At 38.9% G+C, this 26,433-nt stretch overlaps 1 protein-coding gene across 2 annotated transcripts in view; it reads left to right on the forward strand.

Annotated features, from left to right (window-relative positions):
- The window catches only part of LOC117373448 (copine-9-like), a 145,687-nt gene that overhangs the window by 37,702 nt on the left and 81,552 nt on the right, over positions 1-26,433 (forward strand). For both annotated transcript variants that reach the window (XM_033969478.2, XM_055222806.1), the window contains exons 3-7: positions 7,963-8,009; positions 13,111-13,214; positions 14,094-14,133; positions 14,635-14,637; positions 22,415-22,491. In XM_033969478.2, coding sequence (XP_033825369.1) covers positions 7,963-8,009; positions 13,111-13,214; positions 14,094-14,133; positions 14,635-14,637; positions 22,415-22,491 — 271 coding nt within the window. The remainder of the gene's footprint in view (positions 1-7,962; positions 8,010-13,110; positions 13,215-14,093; positions 14,134-14,634; positions 14,638-22,414; positions 22,492-26,433) is intronic.

Here is a 26,433-nt window from a genome sequence, read left to right on the forward strand (position 1 = left end):
ATTCCTTTGAACCCTACTATTGCTGAAGTCTTGCACTATGCACAGTCAGTGGTTAGTCTCTACTTTGTATTCTTGTGTTCAACATTCTAACAATAATAGCCATCATCCAGAACAAGAAAATATAGTCCATTGGATCTTTTGGTTTCATATAATAACCATTTTTTACCCAAGCATGGCTAAAATGGGACTTCTGAGCAGACAAGTGTTTAAGCAAAGCAGTGATTTACGCAGCCCATTTGTTTGGCTGATTTATTCATGCACAGGTGGGCTGCAGTTCACATTAGCAGCAGAGTGCGACTTTCTGTAAGGGCCTCTCTAGGGAGGTACCTATCCGATGCTCTGACAGTTGGCTACAGGACGAAGGTGGCTAACTCCAGCAGGATTCCTGTGCTCAGTAAACATAGGACATCCTGTTACATGTTTAATAGGAAGGAAATCACATTAATTATTAACATTGCCATCTTCTTTATTTCATGTTGTGGGCTTCAGGTCGACGGATTGAACTTTCTGAAAACCCGGGCTATTTTTAACCTTGTGAATGTTACATAAAGTACTCTTGTAGGAGATTTGCCACTGTGACATTTGTGATGGGAGCTGTTCGGAGCAGACGGGAAGCACAAGTTTCACAAAAATGGTTTTAACAAGTCAGTGGAGTTAGACAAGGCATCTGCTAGAGTTGTGCTGTACATCGGTAAGTCGGGAAGTAATAGCTGTCATACATTTGAGTGAAAATGACTCCAAGGAAAAGATTTATTTATTGATCGCCAATGCATTACCATACTAATGCATTTTAATTCTGCTTCAGTCTAATAAGCATGACAGAATATGACTCTCAAGAAATCAAATGGCAGGTTTATAAAATTGCCTTTGTTTTTATCAGTTACACTTGAACTAAGGCTTGTCAGTTGATGTCCACTTTATTGTCTCTGTAGTGAAGAAAAGTGGGTCCATTGCATTTGACTCATTCTTCATTACCGCTGGGGCAACCTATCAGTAGCAGTGGGTGATCAAAGTTTGGCTCCACCTCTAGATCATGAGCTAGGTTCATTATCAGGATTCGCTAGCCAGAGGATTGGTCAATTGTCCATATTTTAGTTGTCCTAACAAGGTAAATTTATGACTTTTTTTAAAATGGTAATCCATCCATTTTCTTCTGCTTATCCGGGGCCTGGTCGTGGGGGCAGCAGTCTAAGCAGGGACTCCCAGACTTCCCCCACCTCCAGCTCCTCCGGTGGGACCCCAAGGCGTTCCCAGGCCAGCCGAGAGACATACTCCCTCCAGCGTGTCCTAGGTCTTCCCCGGGGCCTCCTCCCGATGGGACATGCCCGGAACACCTTCAAAGCACGCAAAACGCTTTACATCACATTCATACACCAATATGCAATAACACTGGGGACAAGGCGGGTAAAGTGTCTTGCCCAAGGACAAAACACCAGTATTCACCTGTCAGGAGCTGGAATCGCACTGCCAACCTATAGGTCAGTGGATCTAACCGTTGGACCAGTGTCGTTTATGTCGAGGGCGGGATTCGAACCGCCAACTTTCAGCTCAATGGACAAACACGCTAACAAAAGAGCTACTGATATACCAATAAAATGTTCAAATATGAGAAACACTTTTGAACCTTACACATTAGATATGAACCTTGTTGCTTGAAGTAAGTCATATTTCCCTGGTTGATACTGTTCACTAAAATATCATTAGGATAGAATTCAATTTTTCAGCTTTTCAATAATGGATATAAAACACGTAGAACCCATTTATCCACAAAATGGACTCTTAAATGTATGTAATTCACCATCTTAATTCAGACTGACATTTCATTACTTTTTTGTTGACTCGTTCAGGCTTGTTTTTGGATTTCTTATTTCCAACAAATCCCACATGACCTTTGAAGTTTAATTACAACCTCCTCGACCGGTCACGACTAAATACAACAAAAATATTGCACATGCCCGTCAAATGAAAATCTAATTCAAAGTCACATGGGCCTCATTACCAGACTACTGTTACTGATGTTGCCGTGCGCTATTGGCCCATTTTAGCCTGTAAGCTATCAAACCACCAGAGGACTTAACACAATTTGTTCTCAATTCGTTCATCTATGTCATCACCTGCGCAGCGCCGTTCAGTTAGTTAATCTGTAGTATGTAGTGGGCAGAGGTTGTGGTGCGATTTGGTGAGAGATTGGTGCGATCGTTGCTGACCAGATGGGCTCTTCCTTCTACAGTCACTTTCCATGAAGCAGGTCATCCGTCAGACTCCTCGCAGAAGCCCACACACTGGTGCTTAGCTGGGGACAATTTGATAGGATGGACCGGGCAGGGAAATAACCGAGCTTCAGTCTGAGAGGGTCATTATTGTGGTAGGAGAAGGTCTGGAGGCAGGGATCACCTCTGAGACCATTCAAACAGCATACTGAGATTACCATAAATGTTACAGGCAACTGAGATTAAAATGCCAATAAGGTTCATTAAAATGTTAATGCTTACTGGCTATATTATACGAAATAGGGAATCATTTTAATCCTTTCAAAAATGATATTGCTAGAAGACTTTTTTTTCTCATAAATGTGTATATTCTGTTATTTTCTACAGAACGTATATCGTAAAAGCAGACAAACATCAGATGTATACACACTAACTTCATCTAATTAGAAAATGTTTTATTTATTGAAAACTTGAGCCATATGAGTCACTATAGACACTTTGGGATGAAAGCTGGCTGTCCAAGGTTGGTCTGAAAAAGCTGTTCTAAAGCTGTGCAAGTAGTTAAATACTTTTTTGCATGTAAATACTAGCGATGTGCCTAAGTGTTTGTGAGTTAGGGACTAGCTTAATATTGGTGGCCACAGTAACTCAGTTGGTAGAGTATTTGTCCACTGATCCAAAGTTTGGTGGTTCAAATCCTGCTCTCGATATAAGCGGTAAGATTCACTGTCCCACGGGTTGGCACTGCAATTCCAGCTCCAAAGACACAACCTACCTTGCCCCTAACGTCTGCATACATTGAGGTGTGAATGAGTGAATGGTTCCTTGATGTAAAGCTATTTTTAGTGCCTTGAAGGTGGAAAAGCTTGAAAATTAGATAACCCAACTTTAATTTTCCACAATAACAGTACCTAGAACAGATTAAATCATTCAATTGATCAGAAAAGATACAAATTTTAATCTGCCAACTGCTTGCCTCCATGGAGATGCTATTCCTTTACCTTGAATGTTCCACTGTATGACATTATATTTATCATTGTATTTTTCCAGTTACAGTTTTACAGATTCTACTTTTTTATATAACAGTGTTTTGTTGTACAGCTCTGCCCATTACATATATAATTACCACTGCAGGGTTAGATAAGCTAATGTTATCAATTTTACATTCTAATGACTTCATTAATATCAAATTACCAGCTATTATGGTATGTCGCCCCCTGAAGGTCAAACTTGAAACTCCGTCAGGCATCAAGTACATCTGAGTGCTCTTGACATATTGTTCTATAACGACTCTCTATACATTGAACAAGGCTTTACATAATAGGCAAATGACTTGAGAGAGCAGTTTGGGAATGGCAGTACGATATCATGTATTGTACTGCCATTCACAAATGTTTTAAATTAAAAATAATAATAATAATAAAAAAATAATAATAATAACAAAGAGCAAACAAACAAAAATTCTCATACATAACTATCATTCTGGATTAAGAACTTGGGCCAATAGGCTGCATAAATGTGACATGTTTATTTTAAGATGACGCTAACTAGAAACACTGCTCTGTCTGAAGCTATACTTTAATCTGCACTTTGTCTTAACACAATCTGACCATAAAAACTCCAACAGCAAAGCTTATTTTGTACTGTTAAACACGTCTAAACATGAACATCTCCTCAAATAACATTAGTGACAAGCTAGCTAGCGGTTACATTTTTTCTAGAGTTTACAGACAATTTAAAAACGTATCAGGCTGTGTTTGCTAATATGTGTATTATGCCAGCATGGTAACTGCTAAACATTAAGCCATAGATATGCATGGGGTCCTCACATAGTCCCAGCATTATGGCATTGCAAAGTATAATTTAAATATTGCATAAATTAAATATCTGAAATTTTATCACCTACTTCAAACCATATATTATCTATGTTTGAATATTTTTTGCCCCCCTTTATTCCTATGCCCTATCCAACCACTCTGTAGCTCGTTGTATGTTTGCATATGTCGAACATCTTGACTAACAGTACGGCATTCCCTCTACACAATGCCCCGAGATCGTACGCCGCTGCCCCTCGCCGTTATCTCCGCTTTGTTAATTGCTCATTAAGAAGCTGAATGTGGTTTTAATCATGCGGTGCAGCAGACAGGCTCAAGTTCATTAGAGCTGATGTCCACACTTGAGTTGAGGGTGGCTGTCCGCACACATGGCACAAACACTTTTATTAAACGCTCCCCCAAGACAGTTTTGCCTGCTTTGTTTGTTTATTGCTTATCGCTGCAGTGTTTGTGCTATAATTGGGCTTTTGCTGTGCCCACATTTGCCAACCGATGGGAGAAGTTATATTGGAACAAAAGAGAAGTCATGCAAAACCATTTCTTTTATGGTGGTCTCAAAGCCGTAATTCTGTTATTCTTCCAAACAAAGAATTAGAATGGTATTGTTTGGGCATTTTGGCTGCTTGGTCTGCCAGAGTTATTAGCGCTACAGCTTCTCATGAACAAAGATCGATAGCTTTCTCTCATCTAGGTGGATTGCCAATGTATTACAATGATTCTTGGTCGCATAAGAATTCAAGGGGTCCCAGATGTAATGGAATATATGGGGGGGAATTGAAAACCTATACAAGTTGGCATCCTTAAAATTTTTCCATTGAACTTTGCCATAAAATATCCAAAAGATAAATGCATAAATGTTGAACCAGATCATTTCTATTAGTGACTAGACTCAAGAACTCACTGTATTACAGCAAAAAAAACTGCATTACAATATAATTTTAGCTACCCCCATACACTATTTGTGTAAATGGACATAGCTAACGCACTAGCCACCACATTCCAAATAGACTCCATTTCATTTTACTGGCTCCAATTCACTTTACATTGAAATTTTATAGCCCCTCTCTCTGTAACTGCTCCAGTGAGGCTTGTCATTTTAGTCTTAAAATGTTTGTATTAACCCGCTCTACATGATTTTGGTGTTTTTATTTCACTATTATGTCCGTAAATCAAGGTATGAACATTAATAGACAGACAAATGAGGTGCCTTCTTTCCCCTAGCAACAAGTTTGACTGACAGTGTTGCTAAGTGCCTGCTCCCTTCAACAGCCTTGCTCCAGATTGGCTGTTTGGTTGCTATGGTACTCAGAGTTTCAAATATGGAACTAGTCTCCAAATTCGCCCCTATAACCACAAGCCTCGATTAGCTTCATTTGGCTGGAGCTGAACGCTATGGGTGACGTCACAATCCCTTAGCCCCTCATCTGTATTAAATATTACTGACCTGAATGTTGTGATGTCGTCTGAAACCCTCCAATATAGTAATAAAGGTAGACTCCACTTAGTTGTCATATATAATGAATCTGTGTGTGCTATAATAGAATTTAATATTTTAATAGCAGGATACATTATTTAATGAGGGTCATCCAATCATCTATTTTAATACTTTTTTCAGACCAAGGTTTCGTTTGTTTTCATAGCTAATTCTTAAGAAGTCGGACTGCAGATGGCGCTGTCCTGCCCCTACCACTTGTCAGCTGACCAGACACGTCACAGCAACAGCAATGTAACGAGTCGAAACTGTCTGGTATAAACTGGTATAAAAACAAAATAAACCTTGGTCTGAAAAAAGACTATTAAAATAAGGGTATTATTACTTTGTGTGCTCCGTTTCTTTGTCGAGAACCTGGCCGACTCTTGTATAAACTTCAGAGATTCGTTGGGAACACTCATAAAAAGAGAATCTACAATAGAAAGTTATTTACCTGCAGCACGATTGCCAACACAACGAGTATGCAGCTGTGAAGAAATAAAATCATTATCAATTTTATAGTTCAAAGTCATACTACTGATGAATGATAATCACAATCATCCTGCTTTTCTCATCTTCACTTTCCCCAAATTAATTTGTCTTGTGATTTCAAAATGCAATTTAGTTGAACAGATTGTTATGAATATTTTAATTTGGATTGTTTTCTGTTATTTTTTTTGTCTGTTTGGTTTTTTTTTTCCTAATCAGTCATTTGATAAATTTATTTCTTCAGCAGATACAGCAGACATATTTTTCTATTGATTTTTCTATTTTGTTTTTATTATTCATTTTATTTGATTACATTTGCTGTACATTTTTACAGTTGATGAGATACTTACCTTTTGCGATTGTGTGGTTTATTTTCTCCATTAACCAAACCCACTGTAGTCTCTGCACTGTCTAAACCGAACATGCTGGAACCTCGAGGCGATTAGCAATGGGTATTGATATGCAATGTCGTTGACAGTGTGACAAGAGTTCTTTGAGGCTCAAATGCAGAGATTGATTGCTTCTCCAATTCTATACCACACATATCTAACCGAGAAGAGCCTGGGGACTGGTTGTGCTGGGGGACTGTTTGGGCGAGTTATGCATACGGCTAAATTTAGGAGCTGCAGTCATTAGGGAAAGGCGCTAAAGATCAAAACATTCATAGGTAATTTCAGTCAGTGATTTATTTTATGCAAGCAGCTGCGGCACGGGACAAATGTATTATTAGAACACAACACGCAACAAAACATAAATAACTTTAGTTGACAATAGAAAGGGCTGATATTCGTGAGCTTTGCAGTTGTTATTTTGGGTGGAAGTTGGCAAAAAAGACCTTTACACTGAAGTCCCTTTAGCTGGTCGGGTTGCACTGTACACAGCCATAGTCATAGTTATCTGTCTTAATTTTTGAGTGCATGCTTCTATTATCTTCCTTTTCTTGAACTGTGAGTTGCAACACTAGAATTTCTTTTCTTAAGCACGTTCAGGAAGAAAAAACTGATTAGTTCAGTGCAGTTTGCAGTTGGAATTCACACCTTTTTATACATACCTCAGCCTCGTATCATAACAACCCAACTCAAGTTTTGTCCAAGTTGAGTTTTTGGTCTCATTCTATTCTCAGACTCTGCTGCATCTCTAGGTCATTGGCCTCATTCTCAGAAAGATTGTTACAGTCCAAAAACACAAACCGCCCCAGTCATCTTGTTGACATAGGCAGTTTATTTTTGTATGTCCCAAAAACATTGAAAAATGACTTTGGCAGTTATTCGCCACAGAGTAAGTGGACACAGTGCAAAATATACTCAAACCATAGCGTTTAGTTTCCTCTGATGCAATTGGCAAAAATTGTTGACTACTGACACTAAATGAATAAAACGCTGCATTGACAAAAGACTGTGTAATGGCTCTATGTCAAAACTAAGTCTGCGACATACCTACCCTGTGTCTGGTTTTCCTAATTCTACACCGCTACTCACCTCAATGGGCCTTTTATGTCTATGCTGCTACTTTGTATACACACCTTTTTGACATACTCATGCATCATTTTAAGTAATACAATGTGAAATGTCAAGACTATGCAAACGTAGATAAAAACAATCCATAAAAGAATGTATAGTACAATGGATTTCTGTTGACAGGTGTTAGTCTGACAGGTTCATCATTATGTCCTGATGTGTCCAGGATAATGCAGTGTTATTTATGTTGTTTATCTTTGGAGGCACAGTGAACACAGGTTGCATTTGAATCTCTCTTTCACAAAGGTAGACTGGTGGTCTGATCCATTCCTGGTATCGACAGGGAATCATGCTGTGCCTCTTCTAATGGAAATCCATACGAGTCCTGCTGATTCCTCCCTCGAGTTTCATCACATGTCAGCTTTTATTTACTGACATCATTGAGTCACCTGTCTGCTTCCCTTTCTTTAACTAGTCTCCTGTCACTTTGTCTTTTGCAGTGGTTGTGCTGTACCTGCAGGCGGTGGGCACTAAAGAATGGAGGGAGGTGAGTATTGTGTTTGAATTCACTCGCTCTGTAGTCTCTCAGCCACACAAACACATCAACACATCTATTCAGGATTTTAAAAGCTTTATTCTCTGTAAATACATTCATACAAACAAGAAGGGCAAAGTGTCTTGCTCAAAGGCAAAATGATAATGATAAAATCCTATACATTCAGTTCTGTCTCATAGATCTCTGTTACCATTCCCTGGAGGATTCTCTTTGTTCTTGTATCTTTCACATTCTTTATATGTGTATGAACTTACGGTTCATGCTGTGCACTTATTTTTTGTCTGATAATGAAAGGAGCGCAGAAGAAAATCTTAATTTCAAACCAATGCTTGTGTCAGTAGAAACTTGAAAAAAACATACCTCGCCTTTGTAACAAAAGTGAGAGATGTTAATGGTGTCATTATATCCAGAGTGATGTTGTATCTGCCCTGTGTCAGCAGCAGATACACATGGTTCTCAGTTACATCAAATATATCTTTTATCTTTCGCTCATGGCCTATCTCCATCTCCTCACCTTTATCTTCTCACAGAACTTTGCTGAGCCATCTGCCTTTTGTTGGTTTATTTATTGTTAGCAGATTATAAGTCGATGCGCGGTGTGTTAGTCAGGTGTGGGGCAGCGCTGATCCCCTCTCCTCCAGGCCCTGCACACCTCTTTATTCTAAGAACCAGTAATCAAAACACAACATGAATATAATGCAATCAGCCAAGTAAACATTGTTCAAACTCAGAGTCGATAATTGTGCTCCAAACCCAAGCTGGTAAATCCTTTGTTTGGTGATGGGGCGTGTTTGGAAATATATGTATGACAGTGGCATGTGGTCAGGGCAGTCAAGGCAAACAGTGTCTTCTGCTACAGAGGCCATGCTGCACCACACTCTCTGTATGTGCTTTTAAAACCAGAGAGGCCAACAGGTTGTTTTAGAGGCTTACACATGCATATTGCAGACCAGCTCAAAAAGCGATGAATAGACCCATATTATAGATCCATGGGAATCAGACTCATGAGGAGATTTCTAGTAAGTGCACATGAGCAGCAGAAGACAACAACAGCAGCGCCAACTTTCAACACAAGTGACTAAAATAACTTGCTTTTAGCTTTGTATTTGTAATGATTAGATGTTAGTCATACAGTGAGCTAGATTCATGGCTAATGTGTGTGAAATGGAGGATCCAGATAGAGCAGTGGAGTGACAGAGGCTGCAGAGGAACCATCTGTTTGTGAAGCGACAGGAAAGACTCACACGAGGACTTATTAGACTTATTATAGCCTACATGCACCTGTGTGACCAGTCGTTGTTAGTATCTCTTCATGAATGTGCGTTATGTGTAGTACATTACATACGTGTAGAGCTGTCATATGTTACTCATATAGTGTCTAGATGCATAATAATAATTACTGAGATAACAATATTACTGAAGTAGTGAACAACAGTATATGTAAAAATAAATATACTTATTTGCAGTATAGTTTGAAAAGTGGTCTTATTAATTGTTGTAGACTAAATGGTGACGTTCACACAAAGTCTGCTTTCCTACTCATAAAAGTCACCGCTCACTACTGATGTATGAGATTAGATTATCAATTGGCTAAAATCATATCTGATCATGGTGTTAACAATTGCAATAATCAGGGCATTGGACAGAAAAAAGGCTGAAAATGGGGCTCCTCTGATCTTCTTCCTAATTGGCATGGATTCCAAATCCCAAAAGACGTAAGGCCTAACCTTTGACCTTCATAGCTCTGTACAGTGACTGGAAGTTAAACTCTTAAGAGCAAAACTCTCAGACCAAAAGACTGTGAATTTTGAGAAGTTTGAAAAGCTCAAGTTGAAAATATTGTTAACTAAAGCGAATTCCAGAAGTGTTTTACTTACATGATTAAAGACACTGTGCCTGATCTTAAAAACATAAAAACCTAAACCGAACCAGTTCAGTTTGCAGTGATCCAGCCTTTCCAAATGCATTGATACCATACTAATTATTCACCACAATGAATGTTTCACAACTTTCAGAGACCAAACTGGAGTTTTACCATCACAGTAAAGCCAGCTCTTTTAACAGCGAACTTCTTGGTTCTCAGATGATTAGACAATTTATCATTAGATACAAACAGCACACAGTGGCCTCATTTTGACCCCAAGAGCTGCTTTCACAATATATCTGTACTGGGGCAAAACTAATTTTGTTCTGCTACATAGACAAAAATGTTGTACAGACACTTTTATCAACATTTATTATGGTTATTAAAGTATGTGGTCAGTGAGGGATGCATTAGAATCTCAGAAACCCATTAGGCTTTCACAACCTTCTTCACAAGATTTCAGATGCAGATTATATTAAAACTTGCATTACTGGATTGTGATTATTCATATCTTGTGGTCTATTCTATCAGCGCTCTCTCAAAAAGGTCTTCTGAGGTGAAAATAACTAAATATATTTCTCCCCAATCAAATGACCTGCTTATTTCCATTCAGCAAAATAAAAACATCCCCAAATCCTTCTGGCACTCTACTCCAAGCACGCTAATACGCTCCCTGACGCTAACTTTAGACGCTACGTTGCATCGGTGAGCAAATCTCCACAAAGGAGCCACTCACAATGCATTCTGCTAATACACCTATTGTGTCGCGTAGTTATGGAAAACTCCAATTTCAATGCTCAAACAAGATGAACGCTAATCTCTCGCAGAGGAAGTCAACACAGGGCAGCCGAGCGTAGAGGTGCTGATACAGAAAACTAATGTATCTGTTGTGTAGCTTTTTCATGTGGCTGGCTGGGTACGGTGATAATTATGGCAAACATGTGCTCTCACGAAAATGGCACCATGGATCAGTTTGGCTAAATATTGTCAAAAGTCGGCAATCCATTTTGTAAAATCAATGTTTTTGATGCCATAAATCACAGCCCCCACACTCTATTTGACAGAAAGGTCAGGGCTGTTATATGATCGTGTTTTTGTGTAGGGGGAAAAAACAGATGTTTACTGAATAAAATTGCGAGGTACTTGTTGATATTGTGATCCTACACATTCGTTGGATCACCAGGTAGAATTCAAAATCAGTAAATTGGGTGGCAGTCACTCTGTTTGAGGAAGGAACGTGCTGTTGTGCTGTTATTTACCGTTATCATTGACCTCAGCATTTCTGAGCAAAGAAATCCTCTCAACCCCCGGGATGCAGTTTGTTTAATTGCTAGTTCACAGTCTAGAAGTTCACTATTTGCTCTTTGTCATTGAAATTTGCTTTGTTAAATTCAGTGACTATTGACGCAAAACTTTTCTGACTTTGGTGGATGTCGTTATTTGTTCAGGAAAACACAATCATGCTGTCCCGGTTCCCCAGAGTGTATACCTAGACGTGTCGCAATAACAAATTTAGAAGTACGATATATTGCTGAAGTAAAATAGATGATAATATTGAAACTACTCATCAGGCCACTGACAAAATAACCTGAGAGCATATTTGAACCACAAAAACTGTTCTAAATCTGCAATAATGTTGAAAAATCTTACTGTCCTTTATTACTGTTTGCACAAAGCAACAAACTGTCTTCAGCAGCACTAGGACCCTTCACCTCTTGACAAATATTGAACATACGATTCACATTAATGCTATGAGCAGATGGCCACAACTTGTATTTTTCTATACACGTCACAGCACTACTTTAATGTGGAGCCCAGTTTAAACATTGTCATGCTACCTAAAATTGTGTTGAGATCTGATAAAAAAAAATTGAATAGTGTACGAACTCTGAACTCCAAGCCATTTTATCTGGAGTACCTAGCTGAAGTACTCTTTGGATCTGAGTTTAAATTATGTAATGAAGGAATTAAACAAACCTACAGTGGCTATAGCTACAGTGAGTGTCCACCACTGATCCAAAGGTTCAACTCCCGCTCATGCCAGCTCCCTCTTATGTCCTTGGGCAAGACTTTTAAGTGCAATCTAAATGTGACCCTTCACCACATGTCAGAGAATAAAACTGTACTGCTAATCCAGTGCACAGAACAACATCCATCTGATGCTGTGTAGAAAGGCCTCCTGATGTGGACCAGTTCTTTGTGTTGTCGTCATCACCAGTGAACAGAAACTTCAGAAAGTGGAGTGTGCACCTATCTACGACAGCTCTTTGATCACGCCATGCTTTGTACCTCTGCCTTTAGATGATGCCTTTCATTGACAGCAGCTAAGTATAGTAGCACCAAACAGCATGTTTTGTCAGCATGTGCTAATGAGGTGGAGTAGTGAGGATATTACAGTAAAGGACATGATGCTCTGAGGCGGACACGTAACAAAATCTGGTTCTATATTTAAGTGGTCATAAAGAGCAGTGTCATATAAAATGAGTTCAGGTGACAGATGGTGGATGGGGCTATAATATATTGTTGTGCTTTGCCTTTTGAAAATGATCAAGTGGAAATCAAGCGACGGGCAGCACCAGAAAACATTGGACCTTGTGACAACACCCCTCTAACCTGCAGCACATCACACAACACCTATTAACCAATCAGGCTGAGTGAGGTTACACCTCAGTCCTCCAGACCAGAATAGAAACACACGGTGAAAGTATCCGGGGAATTTCCCAGTGGTCGATACACAGGTAAGGTCCGCTGGTCTCCGCTGAGGCCCAGTAATGGATAGGCTGGGGACGCACTTGATAGCCTGGATTATGTGCGCTAGGCACTAAAGACAGGCCTGAGATGTGGAGGCTGTGCCGAGGCACTGTTCAGATCAATAGCTCATTACGGTGTGGTGTCGGAGCACACCATACTGGTGGATTACGTTGTGATTGTTTGAGAGATGGAGAGACAGGCATTCCAGGAGGGGACAGCCTGGGACAGCCCCGGATAGGGCAAGGTGTTGGTGGGGCCGGCTGATTTCTCCTGGGACACATCCTGGTCTTTACTCTGTATGTAAACCCCAGTGTAATACAAACCTTATTTCTTCAGAAAATACATTTTTAGTATGAAATGTTAGAGTGGTAATAAGCGCTGCTGCTGAATCTCATGAATATCATTCAGACTTTGTCCTTTTGGCTGAATAACATTTATTCACTCATCCATCATCTCACCTGTTTACTTGTGTTGTAGTTTGGCCGGACAGAAGTGATCGATAACACACGGAACCCCGACTTTGTCAGGAAGTTTGTCCTGGATTTCTTCTTCGAAGAGAAACAGAACCTCAGGTTTGATGTGTGAGTACCCCCATAGTCTTAATTCATCTGTTATTCTCAGGAAACAGTTGCGACAACAGGTCGCGCTGCCTTAGCCTTGATTACATTTGAATAAATCCGGTCTCTGCAGGTCTTCGCTGAGGTGAAGAGGTAATTTTGCTCCATTAAGATAAATGAATAGACCAATCAAAGATAAATTTAGATACCGGGATTTTCAATCACACAAGAAGATTCCAGCAAGGACACTTAACGTAGGCCACTTGCAATCTGCCACTGATTAAATTAGAGCCAGTGTTACGCCTCGGCCATTCTTTTCATCTACTTTCTCTTGAATCAATAGAGAAAATCAGCCAGGCATCTCCAGAGCCCTAATCAAGAAGCACAAATGTGCCGCTGGTTCAGGGAGGTCCTCGGCAACAATTTAGTGAGCGTGAAGCAGACACACAAACTCTTTCTTATTCTAATGAGCATAACACTAATATCACACACCTGCTGGAGCCACCACCTGCTGCTACTCAAACCCCCTGTGCAGTATGAATGCAGATCTGTTTGACTTCTGTCCCACACTGTGCTGCAAAATAAAAATTAGCTATCTTTCATTACTGTAAAACTGACCATCACTAAAAGATCTGCAGGTGTTAAAGCACTGAAGACTCTGCATGCTTTCAACTCATAACATATGTATCAAATACTGGTCTTCTGTACCAAAGCAGTACTGAAATGTTTGTCTCACAGTTGCCAAAATAGGCATATGTGCACTAGGTTATATGATCTAATGTGATGATTCCCTTGCAGCCACAAAAGAACTTTAAATAGGCCACTATGGAAGGAGACAGTGGGATGTGTTGTTCAAAATCTCCTGGGACGACCTCACTTTCTTATTCTGTTATTTTTTTGCAGATACAATGTGGATTCCAGGAGTTGTAACATTTCCAAATACGTACGTATCACGTGATTACTGCTATAAATATACAGAGACTGAAGCATTCAAAATGCAGTGTTTTAAATGTACTGCTACTGTTTTACTAGTACTAGGATTACCACTATTACAACAGAAATCAGACGTCATACTAATTTAGTCATTCTTCTATGTAAGACAAAATTGGGAAGCAATGATGTAATATCTGGACATGTTTCGATGATGACTTCATGTTCTTATTATTGCACTATTACAAGCTAAGATGAATATTCATAATCAACTACTGATACTGATTTTTATTCAAATGTTAAAGTCTGTATGGGTTGTGAGAATCACAACAGATTTAAACTAAATAAAATTTAAATTACTCAAGATATGTTTACATGGAAACTTATGTTACCACTTTTCCCTGCACGTGTGTAGTTGTTGTTATAAATAGAAAAACTAAAGATGTATTCCACTTTGGTGTTATCTAAACACTATTTGTCTTTTCCCTCTCCACAAACCCAATCATGTGAGCAGAAGGTAAGCTAACGGATTGTACCCGTGAGCCCTGTATTGCATGTATCCATCATTGTATTTTCCATAGATCTCAACGGTGATCCTTTCATTTTGGCAGCGTTTGATTTATGACACTTGTGTTTGTGATTTTCTTCTCACTTTTTTATCACACGACATCGGGGACGCTAAAAAATGCTGCTGCGATGCCACCGCAGCTGCCTTTTCCATTGTACTGTTTGTTTAGGCTCATTTTAACATGGACTCAGGCGACACAGAACAACACATCAATCCAGAACTAAGTAGTATGTCTACAACAGTGTGTATGCTGCTGTTAGAGGTCAAACTGCGTCACAATAGTCTTTTTGTGGAAGCAGAATCTAGCATTTTATTACCATTTACCGAGCAGCAAGATCAGATTTCAGTCAAAATTGCAATCAACTAGCAATTAACATATACATGGTTAAATCTTCTGTATGAAACCTACTTACCCTTTTAGACCATGACAAACATCTTCTGAAACAAATGCAAATGTGATTGTTCAGTTCAAATTACGGTCTTCCAAATATTAAAGGTGCACTATGTAATGTTTCTGGTAAGGGGTTTGCCACCTGTTTGTTTCCAAAAAGCAAACAGACTGTATAAAGCAGTGGACTGAGTGTGACATCACCCGTAGCGTTCGGCTCCAGACAAATGAAGCTCATCGATGCTACCAGTTACAGGGAGAATTTGGAGTTCCATATTTGGAATTCTGACTAAGAGCATCATATCAACCAAAGAGCCAATCTGTCAGTCAAACCTGTTGCTAATGGGAGCAACCTCAGGGAAAGAAGGTGCCTCATTGGTCTGGTATTAATGTTCATATCTTGATTTACAGACACAATAGTTACAGAAAGAGGGTTTCAGTTTCAGTTTTTCAGCGTAAAGTGAACTGGTGCTCACTTTCTATTTGAAACATGGCGGCTACCAGGTTAGCTATGTAAATTTACATATACCGCATGTGTCAAACTCAAGGCCCGTGGGCCAAATGTGGCCCGCCACGTCATTTTATGTGGTCCACAAAAGTAAATTAAAAGATATGACTGTCTTAAAATAGTTTATCAGGAGATGCACAGTTACACAGCCATTTTTTCATATCTATGCAAATCCGTATGTAATATTTAATTAACAAGATTAAAAAGTAGTCGCATTTATTTTACATTACATTTGTTTACATTTAGTTACATTTATACTGTCTTAAAGTTACATCTGGTCCTTTGAGAGCAACGGATTTTGTTGATGTGGCCCTCTGTGAAAATGAGTTTGACACCCCTGACATATACAGTTTTGAAAAACTGAGAGCGGGGATCGCCTCTCCACAGATCTGGCAGTCTTTGCCTGGTGACGTCCGCTTTTCTCAATATATCTGTTGTACTGTGAAACATTCCAATCATAGCAATGACATCTTCACAAGCAGGTGACAGACCCTCCACCAGAAAAGTTACATAGTGTGCTTTTAATGCAAGTAGATGTGTTTAACTCTCTGAAACATTGATATCGACCAAGCTTTTTTTTTTTTTTTTTCTAACCATACGCCATTTTGTTATGGGTGGGCAAGCTGTAAGAACATCTAGCATCTTTTACTCAACAAAAGTGTCGATTGAATCGGAAAAAGCCTAAGGTAGTGTTCATTGTGGGCATCGAAAGCTCTTTAAAAAATAATCAATGGGAGAACAAGCATCTGATTTATGCAACCCAGAAGGAGTAGCACGGCGTGACTGGCTTTGGAGAGTGTGGGTTTACAGAAAGTGAGATAGGACCATATATTAAGTTCTTATGCAAAGTGGAACAACAATAACATTAGATACAGGTTTAATGAAAGTTTAATAGCAGCGTTAGTATAATCAGCATCCCTGTTGATTTCACAGCAACCTCCAAACTCAATTAAACAGAGTAACATCACTGACAAAATATGTTTTAACCACATGGGGTGTTCATAACGTGACCCTAGCTCTAATTTGCATATATGTATAACTTATTTTTACCACCACATAACCGAGAGACACTCAACTCTGAAAAGCTCTGTGCGGAGGAAACAAAGGTAACATTTAGGAGTAAAGCGTGAAGAATTTAATATACTTTTAGAAGTTTTTGTAGAACCCTGACATAAAATGAGACCTTAAGGTTAATTTTTGCTCAATTTTATACGTAAACAGATCCGTTTATGTCATCATATTTGTTTATCATAGGGACTGTTTAATAAAGTCTGCTTCCACTGTCTCAGTTAGCACATGTACATTCTGCTGCTACGCATCTCCAAGCTCTGAGGACAAATGGACCTACAGAACAACGCAGAGAGCTCCCCAGGACACATGTATCCGGATGCAGTGAGAACGTAGCATAAGTGAGCCTTTAGTTTGAATTGGCAATGTAGCAAATGTCGCAAATGGTGATGCAGGACCTTGAAATTCTGGCACAAAACTCAATGTGAAACTGACTTGTTTATTACAGGATTAAGACAGCTGAAAGTGTACTACGTCTAGAAGACAAGCTCACTTCTTACAGCAATTTTCTGAATACACCATTCAGACCCCTGTGTCAATCATCTACCCTATTGTTGATTCTTTTGTTAGGGTCCACAAAATGGGCTGGCGACAACAGATTTCTGAACTTGTCATTCAAAGAGAAACAAACAGATTTTGTGCTTGACTTCAGAGCTTTTTCAGAGGCACATGCTCATTATGAATACCAGAGTGTCTGACCTTGTTCCTCTGGAGATGCGTCTGGCTCCTCCTGTATGTTGAGGACCTCTGTCACTCAGAGTAGAGCAGCTGTTCCCTCGTCTCCAGCAGGGCCCAGCACCTGCCTCTGAAACTGATGGCTTCCTGGAGCGATGTTCCTGGGGAGATGTCTATTTAATCATTCAGACATTTATCTCCAGAAATCATTTGAATCCTCTTCTGTGAATGAAATCAAGTTAGCCTCTGCAAAGTTACACTTAGACCAAATCAATGAAAGTACCTTTAACATACAAAGACCTACCTTGAGGTAATTCCGAACTTTAAATTCTGTTAAGCGAATGTTTAAATTGTCCAAAAAACACGTTCCTTGTGTGTACATTTGTAAATTGACAACATAGATAGAGGTATTCCTTTTTAAAACTCTGCATTACTTACTTTTTTAAAATGTTATTAGGTACTAACTCACCAAACAAAGTAATAATGAGAAAATCACAAACCTGTCATATGCACTTTGATAAATGGCAACCCTATTGTTCATATAAAGTTTAACTAAAACTTCAAGATAAATTTGAGATTTTGACATTTTACCACATCAGCGTCATCTATAATAACTTCTCAAATGTTATCAAACGGCGACAGTTCTTGTTGGTGTTTTATTTGTGTTGGCTCCTGTCTCATGTATATTCTCAAATGCATGAGGCACGTCGCTGCTCCTCATATAAGGCTTTGAAGGTTGGGTTGGTTGGGTTGTCTCCTGGGAGCCCGTAGCCTAATTATACTGTATGATGAATGAATGCACGAGCCAACAGCTGGCACATACAAAGGCCTAAAGTTGTATAACATGTGGGACACAACCAATCAGACTCAAGTGGATTGTCAACATCCCAATCTATATAAAAGATTCAGCAACTTTTGTATTTAATTTTTTATCTTTACGTTTTAAGACAAACTCCAGTTGCGTTTGGGTTTACATGAAGAGGAATTTTAGAATAGTCTTGAGTTGAAGTTGAAGTCTTTTTTTTTTATAATGCCAAATGCAAAATACCCAATTGTTAATGGGATCCAATAATACAAACAGATGTTGTAACTGTGTCAGGAATGTTCCGCAGTACAGCATTCAACTTGTTGCTCTCAATGAAGACAACCAGGTGGTATAATGTTGCACGTCAGATCTGCCACATCGGCTCACAGTAAGATTGAACTTACTGGACTCACGCCGCCCCAACGTGTGATGTCAGAAATGTGGACCATGTGATCATTTCTGACCAATCAGAGCGATAGCAGCTAAAGCAGAGCTAGAACGGACTTAGTGCGGGGCTAGGTTAAATATTACACAGCTTACTTTTAGGATTTTTTGGGGATTTAAAATAAAAAAAATAAAAAAACATCGTGTTGGTTCATGTTTACATACAGAAGAATCCCTTTAAAACCCAACCTTTGTAAAAGCTGTGGATGCTCTGTCAGCCGAACATGGGCAGTTTGGCAGTTTGAACTCCCAAAAAATGCACTGTGCAGTAATCTTTCTAGGCTGATGTTCCCAAAAGCTATAGTACTTCTTAATATCTATGGTATTATTATAGATCCATGGCACTATCCTCTCAAACCAAGCAATAATTAGACAAAAAAACAAAAAAACATATGTCATATTGTCACAAAGTGGGCCTTTGTCCCTTTTAATATTACCATCATTTTGTTTATTCACACGTTTGTTCACTTTCAATAATTTTCCAATCTACAACTGAGCAGAACTATTCCGAGTTAGTTTAGTTTAGTTTTTCAGTTAGTTTACCTTTAATTTAATCACCACACACACACACATTACTCTAAAGATATTTTATTTTGTTGAATGTAGTCAGTTCAGTTATTTTGTCAGTTCAGTTTAATACATTCATCCAATTCCCTAAATCTCCACATGGTCCAGACAAAGCCCTATGTCGACCATGTTTATAGGCTTGGGCCGGACCATGTGGAGAGGAGAACTGGCTTAAGTTTGTTTGGTTATTTTGTTTCAATGTTTTATGTATTTTATTTCAATGTTTTAAATCCAATCCAATCCACTTTATTTATATAGCACATTTCACAAACAAATGCAGTTTCCAAAGTGCTGCACAAATACATTATAAATAAAAACAACTAGTTAAATAAATCAACATTTAAACTAAAATCAAATAGCAAAATTAAAATAATAAATATGTATATAAAAGCAATAAAACAATTACCAATAAAACAATAAAATCAAATAAAACAAGCAAATAAAATCAATAGGAACAAATCAATAAAAGACAACAGAGGACCATACAACTCATGCAGAGTTAAAAGCCAGAGAGTAAAAGTGGGTCTTAAGACGAGACTTAGGACCAGCCACAGACAAGGCTCTGTCTCCTCTGGTTTTAAGTCTCGTCTTAGGCACCACGAGCGGGAGCTGGCCCTCGGACCTCGCACCTGCGCGCACCAGAGTATAAATTTGGATGAGGTTCGAAATGTAATCCAGGGCCAGTCCATGCAAAGCTTTAAAAACAAACAATAAAATCTTAAAATCAATTCTAAAATGAACAGGGAGACCCAAGAACTGGAGTGATGTCTTCATGTTTTTTATTTCCTGTTAAAAGCCGGGCAGCAGCGTTTTGGACTGAACTGGAAGCGATAAAGTGCATTTTGGTTAATTCCTACATAAAGTGCATTGCAGTAGTCCAAACGAGAGGAAATAAAAGCATGCATCACGCGCTCAAAATCCAAAAAAGATAAAATAGACTTAATTTTAGCTAAGTGTTTATAGTGTATTTTTAAACACTATTTAGTTAAGGGACTTGGGCCCAGAGAGATAGTGAGTAAGAACGTGTATGTGTGACGAATATAGTGTATACCGGGGAGGTGCTTCCTGTGTACGGGGGTATATAAGCGGTGCCAATTAGACGTTCGGGGAGACATCAGTGTAGCCAGGGTACACGTGGGTTTTCTCCTCAGTTTCATAATTTCTGTTGCTTTTTTGCTTAGGTTGAGCACAGTTATTTTTTGTAAATATGTATTATTTTTCCCACACTTTACCACGGTGAAATAAATTTTGAGTATACCTCCTACATCGAAACTCCTAAACTTTTGCTCAAATTGAACAACATTAATCTGAGGACCATTGGTTATGCTTTAATTTTGATGCCGCAAACATATACTTTTGATCAGAATTGGAGCATTGCTGGAAATGGATGGATCAATTAAGTCAAAGATCAATTTGGCCTGGTAACAAGTCATTATTTTCACGCCTGAAGTAAATACAATCAAATAGTCTTCCCAGTATGTGTCCCAACAGACATAGAGATGGGGGAAATGCCTGGTGTGCGACGGGCTCAAATCTATGTCGATATTTTGGACATGCATGATTGACTGGGGACACTTAAATCACCTATAACAGTAGCAGTAATGACTGTCTGGGTAATCAATGGAGCTGAATACTATCTGTTTACCATAAGAGATCAAAGCAGACCTTAATCGTTATTGGATTGCGCGTGATTGGCTGAAGCTCGATTTCGTTGACGAGCACAAACCAAGTATTGACAAAGAAAGGGCCGCTGGTCTCTTGGAGTGAAATTATGGATACAGAATGAGAACAAAAGATCAAGAATAGAAGGGAGGTCATTGTAAGTAAAGAGATATTTACAGTAATGATGTGGGACAACAAATTGTCAACACAAGATCATATAAATATAATATTACACAATTTTAAGGACACATAGGGCAGACATTACGCTATTTTGTGATCTATATCTATAATGTTGTTTCCTCATCATAAATATACCTGGAGTTGTGTTTTGTTTAACTCATACATGTTTAACCCTGCATCTTTAGGCTGAATTCTTCTCTCAAACTGAAAACACTGTGTTCCACCTTGTGATGTCATGTCGTTATACAGGAAGTGCTCCACTATGTTTTAAAACTCCATACACCTTCACTAAAATCATTTGCATAATTTCAGCGCTGGAGTTGCCCATCTCTACTGAAATAAAGGTAAAAAGTAGCTGTTTGTGTCATCCCACAGTCGTCCAGGTCTGATCCACAGGAAAAGCCAAAGTAAAGTCTGTCAGCTGGACAAAATGTTGTAGGAGTGAAGACGTTTTTGCTGCTCATCCAACTGAATAAGTGAAGAAATGGCTTGGATGAGCAGCAAAACGTCTCGTACAACTTTTTGTCCAGTTGACAGATTTTACTTTGGCTTTTGCTATGTAAAATGTAGCTGTTAACTTGAAAACTACCACTACATGACATCACAAGGTGGAACAGAGTATTTAGAGCTTTGGAGATATAATCACACGAGTTATGCAGGGTTACTCAAACATATGTGAATGAAACAAAACACATCTCCAGGTACGTTTGGAAGAGGTAATAATATTGTAGCATGGCTTAAACTTCACAAGTCAATTTTGTGTAATACAGGACCTTTAAAAGCCGCAGAGGGAGTATATGATATGAAAGTGAAACTCTCCCTCTCTGTGGAAATGGAAATAAAACCTTAATTGTTAAAGTTTCCATTATATTCTGAAGTGTTATTAAAAGTTTTTTGCAGATTTTTGTTATGTTTTAAGGGACACAGTGTAACTTTTCTGCACATATCCATGTTGCATTAATTCAATTCCAGGTGTTTTTACTGCTAAAACAATACCTTACTGTGAGCCAGCTCTGCTCTTCACAGATACGACCTGTCACATGACCGGGAGGGGGTTTACATTCCAGGTCAAGCATAAACATGATGACAAGTTTATGGCGTATACACTTCCGAAAAGTGACACAGCGCGGCTTTAACGTAGACTGTAAAATTGCAACACAAACAACGTGGGCTGAGTAGGTCACAGTAGTATACACATTAACACATTTACATTTCAAAGCTTACCCCTCCTCTCCTCTGAAACCCTGTATCTCAATGTACTCATCCACACCTGCTCTGCCTAAACCTTCATTACATCACAACTGCTCCATCAGACTTGCATGAATCTGTATTTAACCATTTTTTGCACAACGCGTCCCTGTACCCTTGCCATCTCTGACCCCGTCTCGCAATTAAATCTTACTCCCACTATCTTCTGCTCCCCCTGTAGGACTTTCTGGGTCAGACCTTCTGCACCCTTGGAGAAATCATCGGTTCAACAGGAGGACGTGTGCAAAGAACTCTATCGTAAGTCGTCCCCCAACACCTTCCATCTTCCATCTTCCAACTTCCCTCTCCCCACGTCTAAAAACCGTGACATATTGAATAATTCTGATGCAAATTGTCTCCATAAATAATTAGTTTGGACTTGGGAATTGAGAAACGGTGTTACGCAGAGTCTCACTTTTGCATCTCTCATTCCGTATTTATTGATAGGCTCTGCGTTGTGGAGAACAACATGAGCCTAATGCACTCTGTTTAAACTCAGCTGGTTTAAATGATGTAATGTGTTTTGTTAGGAACAAGCAGGATCGGGTCGTGGCATCATTCAACCAAATGTTTTATTAGGTTCCACAAAGCTAACGATAATGGGTGCGGAGGTAGATGGTAAAGTTTGTTGACAGATACATAGCAGCTTTGAAAATTATTATTACTGTTGTAAATTATTTCTCTATAGCAACTTGGCGTAGACCATTTTAAAGTTCCATGCAACAACAGTATTTGATTGGTATGGCTACTTCAAGTTATTCAAAGTGTTCGTGTTGTGGAATGCACGGGATTCTTGTATAAGTTTTATCAATTTTGAACATAAATTGCAGCTCTTTCCATAACTGCGCATTTTGTATATCGCTTTTAGAACCCTTAATCGCATAAAAGTTTATTTGCTTGCTTCAGATTTTGATTTAAGCGCAGTGGAAAACAGTTAAAGCCGCATTAATTCATGAAGTGAATATAAAACCTACATAACCATCAGACTACATACCTGCACTGGACCAGAGTGGACACAAGAAATGGACAAAGCTAAAAATAATCCCGTCAAATAATCTCTGGTTGTTGTTGGTCAAAATGCTCCATACGTGCACAGATTAACAAACGTTCTTGCACCGCATAATGAGTCTGAGGTTAAAGCTAAAAACAATGTTGGCTGACTAATAACATGGCCAGAGATAAATGTGCGCTGTCTAATCTTCATTTGTGAGTAATGCCGGGAAAGTTTATGCTCGCGCCGGCATTGTGGACAAGTTGCGAGACTTCGGTGATCGTTCTTTTTCATCTTCAGTGCAGTACTTTGCCAAAAAGACTGAAACAGCAGGCTTTAGCTTTGTGGAAAAAACATATCCATGGCATTAATACAATTTAAAGAAATGGCTAATTTGTGGACATGACAAAAATATGTACGTCAAACGGGTAAATAAAAGACAAAGCGCGTCTCTGGGCAAGTTAAACTAAACAGACTGTGCTCGGCGCCCACTCTGTAGGATTAGCGGTGTTACGACATAGAAGACAGCAGCTTTGTAACCAGGTAATCAACACTCAGCTGTGCACTCGAACGGTTAGATGGAAACGGGGATAAAGTCTCATTTGTTATGTGCTTTTCCTATGTGAATTTTGGAAATATATACATTTTATATGGGTGGAAAATCAGTTATAGTAAATGCAGAATCAGGAAAACTGCACATCTTCCAAATTTTAAACAGTCAGAGGGGCATTCAACTCTAATTTAGCATCTGCCACTTCATATACATGTTATTGCTTCTCCTGGAATGTCCCAAAGTATGGCATTAAACTTAACCTACCTCCACGGAAACAACCGAGTGATGACACTTTTTTCCAAAGATATTGCAAATAAATAAATGCCAGACAGTTATGTTAAATGACATTCCAGGCAAAGCAAAAACACGTCTGTAGAGACAAGCAGGTGGCAGACGTCCCACCAGAAAAGTTGCAGTGCCAGTTTTAACACTAACCTTTTATTCTGAGCCAGTAGTTTGATGTGTTCCTGATGTGTGGACTTTGGAAAGACCGGTGCTGACCTCTTGGCCCTGTCTCCAAACCTCACTGCTGTTAGGGATCTGCTCCAGTGAAGCCGTACTCAGGGACATGCTCATTGGTTCTTGAAAATAGTCCACACACAACCAAGTACATCACCCACAAAACAAAATGTTGCTGTGTGTTTTTCCTGTTCCCATGTGCAAAAACGCCCTTTGATATTTCCATACATGTCGAGAGCTGAAAATTGCAAAAATCCATTTCCGTGTTTTTGTTTTCTTCTATATTGCTACAACCACACACTCTATAGATTATATTGTGTGTCATGTTCCTGCACTTTTCTAGGACTAGATAACACTGTGTACTCCCAATAGCAAAGAACAGAGCAAGATGAAGGGTCAAAAAGGTCTCCTAAACCCATTCTCTGGTAGAGACAAGGTTTGCCTCTTTGTCTGGTTGCACAGAACCCATTACAAAAGCAGTTATCACACACATTCTATAGAACATCAGTATAGGAAAAGAAGGCACAGATAGCAGCTGTATAGTTTCTATTCTATGCATACAAAACACTGCCTTTGTGAGTGAACAGGGTGATATTAGCATATTATTGTTTTTTTTCATGTTTTCCTCTTATGTTTTGGGCATACATCTGAAGTACAGATGTGGGTAGATGGTTAGTTTCTTGTCCGGCACTTCTGCTGCCTAAACAGCCTTTGTTATCTCAATAATAGATGCTTTACCAGGATTTCTAAGCATTATTCCAATGATGTTCAGTTTGACAGTGTATTGTCAGAGAGCAAGGGCAAGGCAAGTCAAGGCAACTTTATTTGTATAACACAATTCATACACAAAGTGATTCAAAGTATTACACAGAATAAGAAAGACATTAGAATCACAATAAAAGCAAATCAAAACATAAATAATCATCATAAAATTACCATTAAAGGAGAAGAGTGCAGAATAAAAACTTTTCAGCTGCACAGTTAAACAGAACCTTTTTGAGCCTGGATTTAAACATTGTCAAAGTAGAGGCCTGTCTCACATCTTCAGGAAGACTGTTCCAGGTTTTAGCTGCATAAAACTGAAACACTGTTTCCCCATGTTTAGTTCTGACTCCGGGCACCAGCAGGAGGCCGGTCCCTGAAGTCCTCAGAGTGTGAGATGGTTCATGTGGCACTAACATGTGGGAGATGTACTTTGGTGCTAATCCATGGAGAGACTTGTTCACGATCAGAGCTGCTTTAAAGTTTATTCTCTGAGCCACAGGAGCCAGTGCAGAGACCTGAGCACAGGACTTAGGAAACAGGACAGGGAGATAGTGATATGTCTTTTTGCAGCCAGTGGCATAAATGATTTTACTTTGAGAAACATCATCATAAGAACTTGAGAAACAACAAATGCAATCCAACATGAGACAAGACTTTAGGATCGACTTGAACAACAATGATCTCAGAATCAACTTGAGACTTGAGCCATTTGACATGAGAATAATGGAGGCTTCTCATGAAAGAGAAATCAACTAAATTGCCATTAGCCAGTAAAAAAAAAAAAAGGCAAGTCTTATTTTGCTTGTGCTGCAAAGAAGAAAGGATTTAACTTGGGACTTGACTTGGAACTTGTAGACAATAACATGAATTTACTTGTGACTTCTATCTGTGGCATCCAACAGATGGAGGCACATCAGCCAGCTCCTGATGTTCTGGATAATGATGCAGATCAATATCAAATTATTGCTATATTGATACTGACTGAGGTATGGAAAAGTACAGATTCTTATGCAAAAAATATCAGTACTGAAAATGTGTCAAAAACTTTTGTTGCTTAAACTAAATGTTAATACTTTTTATATATCTGCATATGTGTTCAAGTTTTAGATCAGTTCAAGCTAGTCTGGAGTGAAAATAAAGATATGCTCTATACACCAAGGTTAAATTCTTTATCTCAAGTTAATACAAAACACACTGGTATTAGTATTAGATCTAAATCATAATCATTTCCAGAGTATTATCACTAATTCTAGATACTTACTCTAGCTAAGTCGGGCTCAAAACATGGAGCAACCGCAACAATAATGTTAACTTCAGTTTTAGCCCAAGCCTCCGGCAAAACCTTGAAAATAAGTTGGGTTTTTTTTCCCCCAATGTGGTCTAATTTAATTGCAGTTTGTTTACTTCTCATGATGTTCTTTATAAAAAAAAA

Source organism: Periophthalmus magnuspinnatus, chromosome 7, assembly GCF_009829125.3.
Source record: "Periophthalmus magnuspinnatus isolate fPerMag1 chromosome 7, fPerMag1.2.pri, whole genome shotgun sequence".
Lineage (NCBI taxonomy): Eukaryota > Metazoa > Chordata > Actinopteri > Gobiiformes > Gobiidae > Periophthalmus > Periophthalmus magnuspinnatus.